A 17,739-nucleotide genomic window follows, 5' to 3' on the forward strand; every position below is an offset into this window, starting at 1 on the left:
GCTACCTAAAAATAAACAAATAAAATCAAGGCATATAAAAAACAAAAACAAAACAAGAACTGGGAATGTAGCTCTGTGGTAAAGCAACCCTGGGTTCAATCCCCAGTACATTAAAAGAAAAAAAAAAAAAAAAGTACATTTTATAGCATTTAAATTTTATCTCAGTAAAGATGATAAAAGACCATGCTTCAGCATGATTCTACCTAAAGGACTGAGCCTGTTTTAAAACCAGACCATTACTTCCCCTCACTTCCCCATTTTATAGAAGGACTGGAGACAGAGGATCTGGTAGCCAATGAGGTCCATAGTGACGGAGGGAAGAAGGCCGGAGTCAGATTTCCCAAGTCCTCCCCTGAGTCCTGAAGTGTACATATCATGTCACTCCCTTTTAATATTTTAAAAACCATTTGAAAAATTTTGATGAGTCAGAAGCCTATTTAATTCAATTTATATGTCATAAGGTTTGTTGTTATCAAACAGAATTACATTTACAAAATATTTCAAAAATAAAACTTCCTTAATAAAAGTAAGATATATAAAAAAATAGATTAGTCAAAAATGTACACTAGAATGAAACTTTGTGCTTTTGGAGTCAGAAACTGCTAAAGTCAAAATATAGTACAGGACCCAGTGGTCTCCCTCTATAGTTTCCCAAGAAGATCATTAGGCTCAGAGTCTCTTTTAACTAATTCCATTAAACTTCAATTGCCAGGGGCTTTTATTGAGAATTAAAAGCCTTGGTTGGAAAGTTATCTGTTAGATTGCAAACTGTAGTCATTTCCGGAAAGAGGACCCAGAGGTAGCCTCATCCTAAACCGACTGATCAGCCTCACAAAGTGGTCTTGCCAGGACCATTAAGGTAAAGAGAAGTAATGAGGCGCCTCTAGCAACTCCCAGAGCCCACCCCACCAATAGCTGCTCTGTGTCCTGGTTCTAGATCTGGCATTCACTCATTCCTTTCCCGGGGCTTTTCAGAAGATCAGTTAAACCCGAGGGGACTGTCCCCTGCCACCTGTGTCAGTTTTCTCTTCTTTATTCTTCACGACTTAAGCTAATTTCACAGAATTCCTGTTTCTCTATGGCTTGTGCGCTCTTAACAGTTGGACTCACTCTCTGAGGCCTTCTCACAATTTTCTTAGTGGGGATATGGAAGAAATTCCAAGGGTCTGGGGATTTCAAAAATGTGTACCTTTGCATCATCCAACAGAGGACTTCCTGGCTCAGAGTCAATGGAATAGGGGGAGAAGCCAGCCTGGGACCCTGAGTCGGAGGCCGGGGGAGACATCAGAAGGACATTCTGATTAAAGTCATCAATCTTCAGGTCCACATCATTGTCTACCAGACTGCCCAGGTCAATGCCCTTCAGAAGCTCTGCAAAGAAAACCCCATAGGGAAAATTATCTGTTTTTATAGAGCTCCACCTAGGTTAGAACTGGGCTGGGTGGGGCTTCTTGAATAAAGGAAGCCTGATTCCCCTTTCTCAATGGGCACACTTACTGTTTTTCTGATTTGCCAGCTTTAGCACCATGTTCTCTTGGCGCAATTTATGATTGACCTGCTGTAAGTATTTGATGTAATCAATAGCCTTTCTCAGAACACCGGACTTGTGCATCTGGGAAAGAGAACCAGTAAAACACAATGAAGCCAGGGCAGACCAGAGTGGAGAAAGCAGAGCTTTAGAGCTTGTAGGTGGGCATGCAAGATGCTGGTTCAGCTGCTGGTTACCTGGAACAAGATTCTCCGCATCTCTGAACCTCACTTTCCTTTTCCTTAACATGGGGGTAATAATAGCATGTGAGTCATAGGTTGGCAGTGAGGGCTAAGTGAGACAGTATATGTAGAGCTTAGCCTTGAGCCTAGCATGTCATCAACACATAATATATACTAGCAATTATTCCTACTCCTTATACTATCCCTAGCACAAAAACAAACTTTAAGGAAAACAAATGTCCAACAAAAGACCAGAGAACTGGGCTGGGAATGTAGCTCAGTGGTAGAACACTTGCATAGTATCATAAAGCCCTGGGTTAGATCTCCAACACTGCAAGCAAACAGACTAACAAAAACCAGAGTACTGGGGCTAGGGCTGTAGCTCAGTGGCAGAGCACCTGCCTAGCATGTGTGAGGCACTGGGTTCGATCCTCAGCATTGCATAAAAATAAATAAAATAAACGCATGCTGTCCATACACAACTACCAAAAACAAAACAAACAAAAAACCCAGAGCATTGGGACAGTTATCTTAAGTAAAGGTACACAAGGAAAAATAATGAAATTTTCTTTCAAAATACCAGTGAAAGTAAACAGATAATAGGTTTTTTAAAAATCTCCTATTGTTGGGAGATACATTCATCACAATAGATTATATGAAAAATGAATTTCTTCTATTTGCTATTGGTCATAAACCCAATCTCTCCTCTCTCTTCCCTAAAAGGTAAAAATATTATAGCTACCCTGAACACAGCTAAGGATATGCCAGCAATGCCCTCCGCTGCCTCCAACCTGCACACAGCCTGTATCTGGCCACTGGTGAATGGCAGGTATCTCTGCTTCCGCTGCTGGGGTCCATGGTCCCAGAAGAGCACAGGTGAAGGAGTAAAAAGTGCCCGCAAATCACTGCCTTATCAACCCTCATTAATCCCCTTATGTTAGTTAATATTTTATATGCTGACAAACACCAAGATGCATTAAGAACACATCTCTAACTCATTCTTTGCAGACACTCAACCAAGCCTGGGACTTCCCTAACTCCCATAGCAAAGAAAAGTGCAGGGGAGGTGATGGGCATGAAATGCCATTTTGTTTGGCACCTACCTTGGCATCTGTCCCCATAACCAGGTCCTTCAACTCGATGATTTTGTCGTTGATGGAGGAGCGATATCGCTTCTCGATGATATTGTGTGTTGTCCTCCTTTCTCCTTCTTTGGGAGGCTCAAGCTGCTTGACTCCCCCGGGTACCTGCTTAATGGGCACTTTCTCCTGCCCCATCATCACGGGCATTGTGGTGAGAATGGTCCCATTGCTGCCCACCAGGGTCTAGAGTAGGGGTAGAATTATCTCTTCATTAGTCTTATGTAAAGCAACCTTACAACACAGAGCTGCTTGCTGGCCAAGTCACATCATCTGGCAACGTGTCATGTGATCGGAGACCCTTCTTGGGTTAATTAAGGTAGGTCCCCAAAGGCCTTAAAGCCATGGCACCTCAGTTACTATCTCTCTTTCATGATAAATTATACCACCAGAGGATTAAGATGGCTAAACATATCTTGACTTTTGATCTAGGGGTTCCAGAAACAAGTTATATAATTTTGCTTTGCTTTCAAACTGTTAACCTCCTCTGAATCCTCCAACTATTAACCACCTCTCAGTGAACCACATTAGTTGGTAACAGAGAAAACTTTCTCTGGTTATATGACACATTTTTTTCTCTCCCATATGACAATTTAATAAATTACTGCATTTCTTTCTACAATTTGGCCCTCAAAGAGCTCAAGGGCAGAACAGGCATTCTCAATCTGAGTCATTTTATTAAAAAAATAGGCTGACCAAAAGGGCTTCTCTCTTCTATTCTTCATCTCTGCTTTCCCCTCTTATTTTGGTGATGTTTACAAATGTTTTATTTTCTACAATAAATGGCTCCAATCAAGTGGCCAATAAACAAATAAAAAGCTTCTTTAGTCATTAACAAATAATTTACACATAATAAAAGTCAGAAATTTTAAGTTTAGACCTCAATAAGGTTTTACATAAATACAATATATATAACAACCCAGGCCAAGATGTAGACCTCTCCTCTGGGCAAGTTCCCTCCTGCCCCCCCTTATAATCACTGTTCTGACTTTATCACCATAGCTGTCCTTTGTCTCTTCTTGAACTTCATGTTAGTGGAATTATTTGTGATAGGCTTCTTTGGCTCCATACTATTTTTGAGGTTTAGTCATGTGGTTCTATGCATTAATAGTTACTTTTCTCATTGATTGGCACACTCACTTTCATTGTATGAATATAAGTTGTTTATTTGTTCTCCTGTGGACATTTGGGTTGTTTCTAGTTCTTGGCTTTTATGAATAAAGCTAATGCGTCCACATTTTAATTCACCATTTACTCAATCCGACTTTTCTGTCACAGGATGCTGAAAGTGGCTGAGACCCCTCAGCTGAAGGATGAATGCTTTTCATGCTCCCCACCTTTGTGCCCCTTCCTGCCTGGCGCCCCTAGGGAGCTTCAGAAGCCAACCTCCACAAGCAGCAGGACCTAAGAGGTAATGGTCCTGTGTAGAGTAGCTGCCCAGGAACAGGTGCTGCTCTAGTGCTCTTTGCCACCCCTTGAAGATGCCAGGATTCTTATTTAACACTGGTGGAACTTTTTCAAGGGAAAACAAAATTAAAACAAGGTGAGGGCTGGGGATGTGGGTCAAGCGGTAACACGCTCGCCTGGCATGCGCAGGGTGCTGGTTCGATCCTCAACACCACATAAAAATAAAATAAAGATGTGTCCACCGAAAACTGAAAAATAAATATTAAAATATTCTCTCTCTCTCTCCAAAAAAAAAAATTTCTCTCTAAAAAAAGAAACAAGGTGATATTTACAATTTGACCAAAATATTCTATAGAGCTTCTAACATCTACTCAGCATGTGGTTTCACATCTCTGAAGCCTAACACTTCCAAGAAAGGAGAAGGAGGGAGGAGGGCAGGGAAGGAGGAATCTCTTACTGGTACTTGAAGGGCAGCCGTCTGGATAGGGGTGGTGAGGGCTGTGAGGGCTGGGTTCTGGACTGCAGCCATGACAGGGCTGCCATCTGTCTTCAGTGTGGTTAAAACAAGGGAATCTGTCTTGATGATCTGAGGCTGGACCAGGACCTAGATGGGGAAGGAAGATAAGGAAAAGGAAGGTGATATTACTTTTCTTATTTCACATTTATTTCTAACTGCATAGATACTCCAAGAAAGAAAAAGAAAATATGCTTTTCATGAAACTGAGAATCAAAAAATTACAGGAAATCTCATAGAAATCATTCAAAAGCTGGCTATTTTGTATAGCCTGAACACTGGCTGACAGGGAGAGAGGGGACAGTTAAAGAGGACCCTGTGTCTTAAGGCTTCCTTAAGCTTTGAGGAAGGCAGTGTTAGCAGCCTGGTAGGAGCAGAACAGGGTCCAGTCAAGGTGGACAGTAGAGGGAGACAGTTCTGACTTTGTAAAGACAGGAAAGCCAGGATGGCTGAGATGCAAAAATGATAAACCTGATTTTTTTTTTTTAAAAGATAAATTAGTTTGTTAGTAAAAAAAATAGGGTTTACTATAGCACATGACATAAAAACAACATGCTTTTCTATAAAGATAATACACATTCCTCCCCTAGAAAGAAAAACATGTTCAGTATTCATTGCAGAAAATAGGGGAGATTTCCCAGCTACTTGAGAGTCTGAGACAAGAGGATTGCAAGTTCTTGGTCAGCCTGGGCAACTTAAGGAGACTCTGTCTCAAAATAATAATAATAATAATATTAGATAAATAAAAAGGGACTAGGGGTATAGCTCAGTGGTACAGTGCTTTGCCTAGCATGTGTGAGGTTCTGGGTTTAATACCTAGTACTAGAAAAAAAAAAAAGAAGAAGAAGAAGAAGAAAAAGAAGAAGGTAGGGAAGAAAAATTTTTCAAGAAAATCATCTGGGCTGGGGATGTGGCTCAAGTGGTAGCACGCTCGCCTGACATGCGTGCAGCCCGGGTTCGATCCTCAGCACCACATACAAACAAAGATGTTATGTCCGCCGAAAACTAAAAAATAAATATTAAAATTCTCTCTCTCTTAAAAAAAAAAAAAAGAAAATAATCTGAGAGATACCAATCTGGTATATTTCTTTCCAGGTTTATACCTATTATATGTGTCAATAATCACTATACCAGCCTTTCTGAAGGGTAGGGTGAGCCACTGTAGCTCTACAGATGCAGTCTTAGCTAGGACTCTGTACACTTCTCACAGATACATCCTGGGGCCCAAGTGCCCCTACCAACTGTGCCAGCTGTTCCTTGTATATCTGACTGGTCCTTCCTAATATACAGACTACATCTTCAACCAAAGACCAGGCAACAGTCCCAACCTCCTTGAGCCCTTTTCAACCACCTACCGGGACCTGCTGCACCTGGGGTGCAGCAACTGTCTGCACTGTGGCTGGAGCAAGGGTCTGCAGTGTGCCATTGGCTGTTTGTGTCAGCACCCGCTGCGCCTGTACCGTCTGCACCTGCTGCTGGATAGTGACTGGCTGTACCTGAGAGGATGTCACCAGGCTTTGGACTTGAGGCTGAAGGACTTGGAGGAAAAGGAGGAAAAAGTCACATGGATGAGAAATGCAAGCTGTCACTGTAGCTGCAGCACTAACCCAAGGATGGAGTATCTCATAATGACTCCAACTTCCCACCTGCTGCTGAAAAAGATGTGCACAGCCATTTACAAGCTGGTTTAGAGCATAAGAACATCCCATAAGGGTTGCATCAATTTCTGAGAGAACGAGTACAAATTGTTTTATTACTCTGGGTGCTGGGGTGGAGGTAAAGGAAGCTAACTGGCAAATGACTGCACCCAGCAAGAGAGTTAATAGATGTTGAGAATCAACAACTCCCAGGGGCTTCATTTCCTCTCATCCCTTCTGGATGGAAAATGTGCTCTGGGACGATGATCTCAGCTTTTTGCCTTTATTCCACCCCCTCCCCAATTCTCCAAACCCATTAAACAACTATCAGGGTCTTTCAAATTCAGAGCAGTACTCATCACACCCAGAGCTCCCCACGGTCACTGGGATGCAGTGCACCACACAGAAAGAACAAGCACTTCAGTCACTCATTCACTCATCACATACAGAGGACATGCAACTCAGAAACAGCACCTATTTTAAAAGTCATACTCATCTCTGCAGTGGATGTTCAGGAGTTGTTTGCTGAATTGATCATTCCCACCTGTGGGTGCGAAGGCCTGGCTGCTGCCTAGCCAAGATTGAGACCTAACTTTATTCACGACTGTGTGTCTCTAGTTACTATGATGGCCTTGTGTCTACCATGCCTGTTGGACTCTTTGACCAAGTACCCTTGAACTAGGCCTAACAGATATTAAGGTCTTTGAGGAAGCAGAATGTAAAACATTCCTGCACCAGTTCATGGGGCCAGTGACCTGACGCTCATCCAGACAGGGCCATACTCAAAGAGGATAGAATTATCTGCATGGGCAGAAAACTGACACAAGAACTCTGGAGCTACCCAGCAGCCCCACATCCAACATCTGAATCACCTTGAAAGCTGGTGGCTGCATTCTGGTAGATCAGGGGCTGCTGGATGATCCTCGTCTGTGGAGCGGTGCTGAATGTTGGGGTGATCATTACTGTCTGCTGTTGCAGCTGAGTTGCCGGTTGAGCCTGGGGCTGGGGCCGGGGCTGGAGAATAGGGGTTGCCCTTGGTGGGGTAGGAACTGCAGTAGAAGGGACCTTGACCTGTAGGGCTGGAGCCTGGGGGGAGGCAGCTGAGGGAGAGAAGGAAGATAACGGGACCTGGCTGAATGACCGCTGTATAGAGGGGTCCACGGCTCCGCCACTGCTGCCCCTGCCATTGCCGCTGCTGCCGCCACTACTGCTGCTGCTACTACCACCACTGCCAGGGAAGGAGCCACACAGCTGTTCTGAAAACAAGTCAGGGAACTCTCCCACTTGATTGCTGACGAACTGCAGCATCTCTGTGAACAAAAAGAAAAGGAGTAATGTTATTGCTACCCCAAATACTAACTTTCAGACTTCTCAGAAACTGAAGCATAGGGGGCTGGGGTATAGCTCAGTGGTGGAGTGCTTGCTTAGCAAGCTTCAGGCCCCAGGTTACATCCCCAGCACGAAAGAAAAGAAGGGAGGGCAGGAAAGAAAAGGAAAGAAAGAAAAGAAACTGAGGCATGAAAATCCAATGCCTTTTCTAAAAAGCAGAAATGGGTCAGGAGACAATGAGGCAGAGGGTGGGTAGTTACTGTCCTAAGGCTTTGAAGCGCAGCCGTTTTGGTCTATGAGGCTACTTCCTATCTCAGTAGTGGTTTTTTTTGGGTACTGAGGATTGAATCCGGGGGCGCTTAACCCCTAAGCCACATCCCCAGCCCGTTTTATATTTTTTTTATTTAGAGATAGGGTCTTACTAAGTTGCTAAGGTTGGCTTTGAACTTGCAATCCTCCTGCCTCGGCCTCTGAGCTGCTGGGATTACAGGCGTGCGCCACTGCACCCCTGCTGCAGTGTGCCAGACCCCACCTCTCCCTAACCCTTTACTCCTCAGCAGGCAAGCTCTGGGGCCTCCTCTCCATTGGTGCCCTTGGAAATGCTCAGGGACAGTGAAGCCGAAGACGCCAAAGTCAGGGATCTTTAGGGGCAGAAAGAATGGAAAGATCATAATGCGAAGTCCAGAGCAGGGAAATAACTTGACAACACAACTTGTTGGAGCACAGCTAGGAGTAGAACCAGTTCTCTGACTCTACTTTGTTCTCCTATTGCACCACAGAGCACTGCCAGAAAGCCCAGGCAAAAGCAACCTGCCCTTGCCCTGGACTCCATGCTCTACAGGCCCGCTCTAGCCTTCCTCTGGCTATACCCTTTCCCTGTGGGCAAGGAGTCTGTGGGACCAGAAGGATGTGTTCACCTGGAGATCGTGTTCCCCCTTCTAGATCATGTTCTAAGTACCTGCAACTCCTGAATTCCCAGTCCAAAAGGATTCAAGCCTTCTTCCAGGGCTTCTTCCCTAGTCCTTCCAAAGGCTTACCCAAATCCAACTTGTTCCACGACTAATAATTTATCTTTCACAACTTCTTCCCTAAAACCGCTCCCTACTTACTAGGAGTCTGGGGGCCTGAGTTTTTTTTCACTTATTTTCAGCTGTAATTCTCTACACTATACAAATTCCTTTTCTTTTCCTCATGCTAATACATCCCCCCCCAAGAAGCTACTGCTTGTTCTTGAACAGTGGGTGGTCCCTTCTCTCCAAATTCTCAAGGCCACAGGATGCTCTGATTTGGACACCAAACCAACCACCATCACCACAATAACAAAAAAAAGCACCATTTCCATTCATTCCCCCAAGTCTCCACCAGCAAGTCCCTCCCAAGTCTTTGATACTATGTGTGGAACGGGTGTCTGGAGTATGAAGAATTATGAGAAGAGCAAGCAGAACACTGCGGGGGGGTGGGGGGGGGAATGGGCGTGAGAGGGTGGGTTTCTAGAGTGGTCTCCATACGGGTAACTCGAGCTTAGCATTTCAAGTTCAGCACCATAAGCATTCAGTCAGTTTAACCTGCTAGGTAAAACAGCATTTCAGCAGACTAAATCCTTACAGTGGTACTACTTACCAATACCTAGATACTCTGCTCTGTCCTCAACCTGTTATGTGTGGGAAGAAGTGGGCAGATTGCCACAGATACTGCAACTCATACCAACCAAGTCCAATTTTCTTGTACACAATTCAACTAAGAAATGTTCTCAAATTCAGCACAAAATCTAAACAAAACACAAACTAGTGCTCACACAAGTACAACAAAAGATTATAAAAAGCTTTAAGAAAATGATCAAGAGAAACCTGTTTGTTGAGCCTTCCAGAATGCCCTAAAATCCTGGCTTTCTGGGAAATCAACACAGAGGCCTATTTTCAGAGGCTCTCACTGGCTACCTGTTTTCCCCTGAGGAAGACAGAAGGCTGGGGCAGCCTGGTGGTTAGGCACGGGCTTTGGTGTCACATGGGCTTTGGTGTGCATCTCAAGAAGCTAGCCCAACTAGCTGTGTCAATGTGGACAAGCTACTCCTCTCTATTCTCAACTTCCCAACCACAAAAGGCAGCTGAGAAAACACCACTTTGCTTCTTTGCTCTGAGAATTAATAAGATAATTTATGCAAAGTGCTTGGTGAGGGGCAGGCCCTGGGGAAGCTCCCTACTTTGATACATCTAGAGTACCCACTACACAGGCACTTAGGCCCGCTTATCTCATCTCATCAAGTGCTCTCAAAACCCTTTTGTGGGGGAAGACAAGCTGGTGTACAAAGGTCACAGGCTTAGTTCACAAAACAGGTTAAGAATACGTAGGCAGATGAAATGAGATTGCTTAAATTTAAAAAAATATCCCTTTCAGGGCTGGGGCTGTGTCTCAGTGGTGGAGCGCTTGCCTAGCATGCATGAGGCCCTGGGTTCGATCCTCAGCACCACATATAAATAAATAAATAAATAAAGGTATTGTGTCCATCTACAACTAAAAATTATTTAAAACAAAAATTTCCCTTTCAATCGTCACACAGAAAGATCCAGTGGAGACATTTCTAGGCAGCCAGGTCAGGACAGAGTGGTGTGGGGGGGCTGTTAAGAAGAGCAATGGGGGGGACTGGGGTTGTGGCTCAGGGGTAGAGCGCTCGCCTAGCATGTGCGAGGCGCTGGGTTCGATCCTCAGCACCACATAAAAATAAATAAAATAAAGGTATTGTGTCCAACTTAAAAAAAAAAAAAAACTTAAAATAAATAAAATAAAGTTAAAAAAAAAAAAGCAATGGGCTGGGGCTGTGTCTCCGTTGTTAGATTGCTTGCCTAGCACGTGTGAGGCACTAGGTTCAATCCTCAGCACCATGTAAAAATAAGTAAATAAAATAAAGGTATTGTGTCCATCTACTATAAGAAAAGACGAACATTTACACAGAGGATCCACAAGAGCCTCTGGAGCATCTCCAGGGTGGGGAGCACGCACCCTGCAGTGCCAGAGAACGGGAGGCCTGGAGAACCAGGGCGCAGGCCCCAGGAGCAGGCCCACTCTGTGACTCTAAGCTGCGTCCTGTGGGCACATCCTAATGTCTTCTCGCTACTCCCTGCTCTGATCATTTGTGCTTTGCGATTACACAGGCTCTCATTTCCACAGAGGGTGGTCATGAAACCCAGAGAAGGGAGGCCTGGGAGAACATTTACGGAATTTTAAAAATAAAGTTCAGTTTCTTGCTGCAGCCCACGGGGCCCAGGGCCAGAGACAGGCTTCCCAGGAGCTGGGTAGGCACACCCAAGCTCACCCCATTCCTCTCTAAGCCACATTTCTGTTTTAGGCTGCTTCTTAAACTTAGGGCTACATTGCTTAAAAAAGTATGCAGGGACCCATGAAACTATTTCTGGGTTCTGGTCTCTTTAAAAGCATGTAACCAAAATTAGAGGTTGTGGTTGTTAACCATGCATTGCAGGCAGCCCTGTGTCTCATCTACAAGTGTCTCAAATTCATCTGTACTTTATGGAGCTTGTGACTTAGAGGTAGCAAGTTACTTTGCCCAGCTCAGCCCCGTTGCATCTATTTAGAGTAAGATAACCCGAAATATGGTCAGACTAATTTGGTTAGAAATAAGGAATCCAAATCTCCTAGATGGGGCAACAGTCTCTCCAAACTGCAGTGAGTCAACAATTCTTCAGTAGGTATTTGTTACCTAGCCCTGTTAGATACGCAGTGTGTTGGTTTACAAGAGCCCCACCTTCCTCTCTCTTTTTTTTGTGATATTGGGGATTGAGCCCACAGCCTTGCACATGCCAGGCAAGCACTGAGCTACATCTTGGTCCTTTTTTTTTTTTTTTAAGTTGTAGTTGAACACAATACCTTTATTTTACTTATTTATTTTTATGTGGTGCTGAGAATCGAACCCAGGGCCTCACATGTGCTAGGCAAGCGCTCTACCGTGGAGCCACAACCCTAGCCCATCCCCAGTACTTTTTATTTTATTTTGAGACAGAGTCTCACTAAAATGCCGTGGCTGGCCTCAAGCTTGCCACCCTCTAGCCTCAGCCTCCCAAGCAGCCACGATTATAGTCACGTGTCACCAGCCCCACTCATTATTCTTTTTTGTTTTGCTCATTTATTTTTATATTTTGTATTTATTATGCACCTTGTGTTAGACAATGTCTTAATTTTTTAAAATCATAAAACAAATTACTGAAAAATTTAGAAAAGTTAAATGAAGAGAACAAAAATTTAAAATCCAGCAATTCTACTACCCTGAGACATCCACTGACAATATTTTGATGTGTGTATTCTTTCAGGCTTCTTCCTACAGGAGACCGGCTTGTACACACAAACATACACATACATGCAAATGGTTTTGCAAAGATGAGATTCCACTCAAAATGCTAATGCTCTGTTTGCTTAATAAAACATGAAGAGCATTTACTGTCAACCATTATAAATATAATATTTTTTGAAAAGTCATACAATACTAAATTGTATTGGTCCACTGGATCTATTTAGTCACTTAGTGATAATAGTTGCTTTCATTTTTTTTTTCAGGATTATTAACAATTCTTAGAAATGTACAAAAATCATTTCCCAGGGGCTGGAGTTGTGGCTCAGTGGTAAAACACTTGCCTTTCATGCTTGGGGCACTGGGTTCGATTCTCAGCATCACATAAATAAATAATAAAGGTATTGGTTCCATCTAAAAATTAAAAAAAAAATCATTTCCCACTTATCATTCATTTGGGATGAATCCTTAGAAATTAGATGGTTGGGATGTGTGCTTTGGGAGGGCTACGATAATCTGTGCTTTCACCACTGTCTCCCTACAGCTATCTGAAATAGTGGATAAAACCAACATGTCATCGTTTTGTTTTGCATGGTTAAATGCTAAATGAAGGAAAATCTTTTTCTATCTCAATTTTAATGACCATTTGTATTTCTTTCATTATAAATTGCCTATTCTTGACCTTTATTTTTCTGAGTTGTTTCTTTTTACTAGTTTGAATTTTTTCATAAATTATAGAAATTTGCTCTTTCTTATATGTTTCCAAATATTTCACCCATTGTTATTTCTTTTTAAATTTGTTCATGAAAAAAAAAAGACAAGGATTCAGAGTCATCACATCTAAGCCTTGGATCTTGGAGTTAGCTTTACTTCACTGAGCTGCAGTTTTCTCATCTGCAAAACAAGGTTTATAATTATAGATAACTCATGGAGTTACTAATTCATGTAGAATCTAAAGCAGAGCACTGATTTAACTGTTGTTTTGAAAAAGTCAATTTGTTCCAATATCAGGAACAATTTGAGCATAGCATGAAGTTGGCATTTGTTAATACATGAAAGAAACACTAGAAAAATATTCAGCTGACATGAGCCATGGGGAGATGCACAAAACACAAACGCACCTCTCAAAATATCCACCAGCGCCATCAGGTCACTGCCTATGTTATGAACCACATCCATTTACAATGGTGCCAGAACTTTCCATCAAACTTCAGATAACCCTCCCCTTCTGCCATTTCACAATAACTCACACATTATCATCTAATGATACCCACACTTCCGCAAGCAAACCTCAGGTCTTTTTCAAGACGAAACGTCTAATTTGTGGTGGTATTTATATATTTCTAGGCCAATTACTTGTAAAGCCATGATATTTTATTAGCTTCCTGGTTTTTTTTTTTTTAAATGATTTTTTTCTTTCCCCTTTTTCACTTAGGGTATTTTTTGAGTATCCTGATTCTAACCCCTTTGCAAGATTTTGTATAGCACAGTGATTAAGGGAATATATGTGTTGCTCTAGTACAAATTTGTATACAGAACTATATATATATGAATTTTAATATTACATAGTGAAATTACATGGCTTTTGTGTTATTCTTTAAAAAATCTCATCACCGCTGGGCCCAGAGGCCTGTAATCCTAGAGACTCAGGAGGCTGAGGCAGGAGGATCTCAAATTCAAAGCCAGCCTCAACAATGGAGAGGTGCTAAGCAATTCAGTGGTTGAATAAAATACAAAATAGGGCTGGGATGTGGCTCAGTGGTTCAGTGGTTGAATGCCCGAGTTCAATCTCTGGTACCCCCCCCCCCCCAAAAAAAAAAAAGGTCTCATCCCCAAGGTTATAGGGACATTCATCTAAGCTTTCACTTTTTTTTTTTTTTTTTTTGTTGTTGTTGTTCATTTAATCTCTGATATTATAGCTGCTCCACAAGCACAAGAACATAGGAATAAATAAGTACAGTGTGATGTGTGTGTACAGGATGCTTGGGAATGAGATGGAACACAACCAGTGATCCAGAAAGAGGGAGGTAAATGCAAAATCCAATGCCCAGTAGGAACTACCTGAAGCATTCAGAACTCTCCCACGCTGATAATCCTATCTCCTTTCCTAGGATGGTTTTCTAATAATTACCAGAAAAATCAAATAGTTGTAGACTAGTATCAAACCCAAGGTCAACTGTGAGGTAACTTTTCATTCTTCACCATTTTGCTATTTGTAGTCATCACTGTTTTCTCCATGACCATTCAAGTCACCCAGAGTTAAAGGCAGTTAAAGACCTCAGTTCAGTAACCACACCTTTCCACACAGAAGTCCTTAAATGCAAGCAGTAATACAGGGAATAATCTTAACAGGCAAATTGCCATCTCCACTCCACTCAAACACTAGGTGTGTTGCCATCTCAACACACCAGCTCAAAATACAGGAACAATACTGACAGGGACAGCATCGTTACTTAAAAAGGGTTCTTTCTGGGTCATGTTCCTAGGAAAAGGGAGTCTGGAGAAGGCGTGGAATGACAAAGGATGGCAAAGTAGTGATTCAAACATCCTATATTTTAAGTGACAGATGAGTGAACCTCTTTACTGGCAAAGAAACCACAAAGGAAAACCGGGTGGGGAGGCGGAGATTCTCAAATGCTCACGTTTTGTAACACACATAAATGTATCACATTTGTATATACCAAATTTTATATTTTGTATATACCAAATTTTATTATTGATATATTTATTTGGTCTCATGAATTGAACAACTGAGCCACATCCAGCCCTTTTTATTTTGAGACAGGGTCTCTCTAAGTTGTTTAGGGCCTCACCAAATTATTGAGGCTAGCCTTGAACTTGTGATCCTCTTGCCTCTGCCTCCTGAGTCACTGGGATTACAGGCATATGCCACCACACCTGGCTGTACATACCAAATATTAAATAAAATACAACTGTTAGAAATTAGGACAGTAAAAAAGCCCATAGGAACCCAAAGCAATTCATAAATTCATATTCTCTCTCTCTCTCTCTCTCTCTCTCTCCCCCCTAGGGAATGAGCCCAGGGCACTGTCTGTGCTAGGCAAATGCTCTACCACTGAGCTACACCCCAGACCTAAAGCAATTTTTATAAGGTGTTCTGATCTGCCGTATATATGGCTCCCTCCTTTTCAATCAGGCAGCCCCAGCCCAGCTCTACATAGAAAAGGAAAGTGGGCAAAGAATGAAGAAAAGTCTAGGCTTTCCTAGACACCATAGCATGGGACCTGAGCCAGATCCCAGTAGTTTCATCCAGGTGAGCGATCATCAGCACCACCTTCACTTTGCTGCTCTTTCCCTCTGCCATAAATTTACTCTAAATTTGTTAGGTCTTCCTCCAAAGTATCACAGACTTAACTCTTTGCTCCACTTCCATAGCCTTGCTTGATTTCAGCCTCAGCCTCCTACCCTCAGATAATCATCTTTGAGTATCTTATTAGTCCAACAGCTTTTCAAATCAAATTTCTTAAACACAAGCTTCAGAGCTTCTACCCAATGCTCCCTCCTACTCCAAGGGTTTCACTTCCTACTCACCTGAGTTCCTCATCTACCCAAGAAAAATACCTACTTCCTTTTCAGCACATGCCTTTGTGGGTGGGGCAATCAGACTATGACTGCCTAGCCTGGCCTTTTCTGCTTGTGAATACCTTCCTCTTTTGTACAAGCTCTAAACTGCACAATTCCACTTCAAAATGACTTACAATTACTTTTACCAAGAACTCGTTTCCATTTCAGACCCAGTAGTGTTAGCCCATGAACCCAACTGTGATCTATTTTGTTAAGAAAAATTATCTAGGGGCTGTAGCTGTAGCTCAGTGGTAAAGCATCTGCCACGCATGTGTAGGCACTGGGTTCGATCCTCAGTACCACACAAAAATAAATAAAGATATTGTGTGTCCATCTACAACTATTAAAATATTAAAAAAAGAAAAAATTATCTAAAACTTGGAAATAAAGCCAATAAATAAATAAATAAAAGTTCTCTGTATCCTTTTGTTTTCCCCCACTTTGGTACTGGGCTCTGAACCCATATGTTAGGTAAGTGCTCTATCACCAAGCTACATCCCCAGTCCTTTTTATTTTTTATTTTGAGACAGGGTCTCATTAAGTTGCCCAGGCTAGCCTCAAACTTGCAATCCTCCTGCCTTCAGCCTCTGGAGTTACTGGATTACTGGTATGCACACTGTATCTGGCTCCCTTTAAGGTTATACTACTGCACTGTCTCCCCTGCCTACCTAAAAGTCATCTGATGCGCTAAGAAAACACAACTTTATTGACTTTATATTTACTACTGATTAAGACCCATGTTCTGATAAGTTAGATATTAACTTGCAGAAAATCGCTAAGTTGCAAATAATTTAATAGGAAAGATAACCTCCAAGGTTTTGTTTTTATTGCCTTGTAGGACATTAACCAGTTGTGCACCTAAACTTGCAATCTTATTTCTGCATTCTTCTTGTCCTACTATGTAAATAGGAGTTTCTTCTCCTTTGATTCAGTTCTGTCATCTTGCTAGTTTCCTCCCTAATAGTGCTAATAACCTTTTGATATTTGCTCATGATAGATTAGTGTGTTTTTACCTTTAAAAAAAAAAAAGCATGTTGCCACATTTAAAACTCACAAGTTGTAGTTTTAAATGTTTTGCTTATGTCTTGTGCTCTACAAGTACATGGTTAGACTCCTCCACTCCTTTATACCTCTCTAAGCACTAAGGATCCTGGTAACTTAAAACAAAAACAAAACAAACAGGCATTGAGCCACTGAAATGCCCCCAAAAGCAACTTTCATGCCACCTATAAAAACAATGATCATGCATTGAAAAATAGAAGGAAATATATTGCTTCATAATGACACCAAGATATTTTTAAATATTAAATTATCCTGGAAAATCTGGACAGGTATATGCAATTTCTGCAATGCTCTCACTTTAGAGGAAGTAGATCTATAAATTCAAAATGATTATAATATGTTGAGCACCCAATGAGCACCAGCCTACAGAGGTGATGTATCAGTCCTTGACCTCAAGGAATTAGTGAAAGTATCACAATACAGCCTTGGAGAAATGTCACAGCAGACAGGTGTATCTACAAGACATCAAGGAGGATACAAGGAGCACAACAAAATCACAGGTTCAACAGGTCCAGCAGCTCCCTGAAAGCTGATCAGGATGCAAGTTGCATTCTATTCTGGGGAGCCTCATGAGCTAAGCTGGGAAAAATGCAGCTGTGGTGGGCTGCACTAATCTGGCAGGTAGCCAGGAGCCAAAGCACAAGGGGTCCCACAACTAATGGTAGTGGGCTTGGCTACTCTCCTTATTAAAAATGAAGACAACCCACAGGCAAGCTGTTTTATGCTCTAGGAAAGAGAGACCCTACCGCTTAGCAGTTTTTCTTTCTGGTTTGTACAAGGGGGCTGCTCCCTTACCCAGAGCCCCATGACAACATAAACTAATTAAACTTATAGCTAGATTCTGACTAGAGCAGATAATAATCAGAATGGCTGAAACAACAACAACAAAACCTGAGATAACTTTCTCCACTGATGAAAATTTTTCTGAAAATTGGCTATAGATTAAAAATTGCCTAGCATGAGTGAGGCACTGGGTTCGATCCTCAGCACCACATAAAAATAAACAAATAAAATAAAGGCATCCTGTCCATCTACAACTCAAAAAATAAAATTAAAAAA

At 42.1% G+C, this 17,739-nt stretch overlaps 1 protein-coding gene across 1 annotated transcript in view; it reads right to left on the bottom strand.

The window, feature by feature from the left end:
- Window positions 1-17,739, bottom strand: part of Srebf2 (sterol regulatory element binding transcription factor 2) — a 58,342-nt gene that overhangs the window by 26,134 nt on the left and 14,469 nt on the right. The window contains exons 2-7 of the mRNA XM_027950513.2: window positions 7,280-7,717; window positions 6,126-6,307; window positions 4,714-4,860; window positions 2,814-3,035; window positions 1,498-1,612; window positions 1,190-1,371 (exon numbers count right to left, since the gene is read on the bottom strand). Of these exons, the coding sequence (XP_027806314.2) occupies window positions 1,190-1,371; window positions 1,498-1,612; window positions 2,814-3,035; window positions 4,714-4,860; window positions 6,126-6,307; window positions 7,280-7,717 (1,286 nt within the window). The remainder of the gene's footprint in view (window positions 1-1,189; window positions 1,372-1,497; window positions 1,613-2,813; window positions 3,036-4,713; window positions 4,861-6,125; window positions 6,308-7,279; window positions 7,718-17,739) is intronic.

Source organism: Marmota flaviventris, chromosome 3 (assembly GCF_047511675.1).
Source record: "Marmota flaviventris isolate mMarFla1 chromosome 3, mMarFla1.hap1, whole genome shotgun sequence".
NCBI lineage: Eukaryota > Metazoa > Chordata > Mammalia > Rodentia > Sciuridae > Marmota > Marmota flaviventris.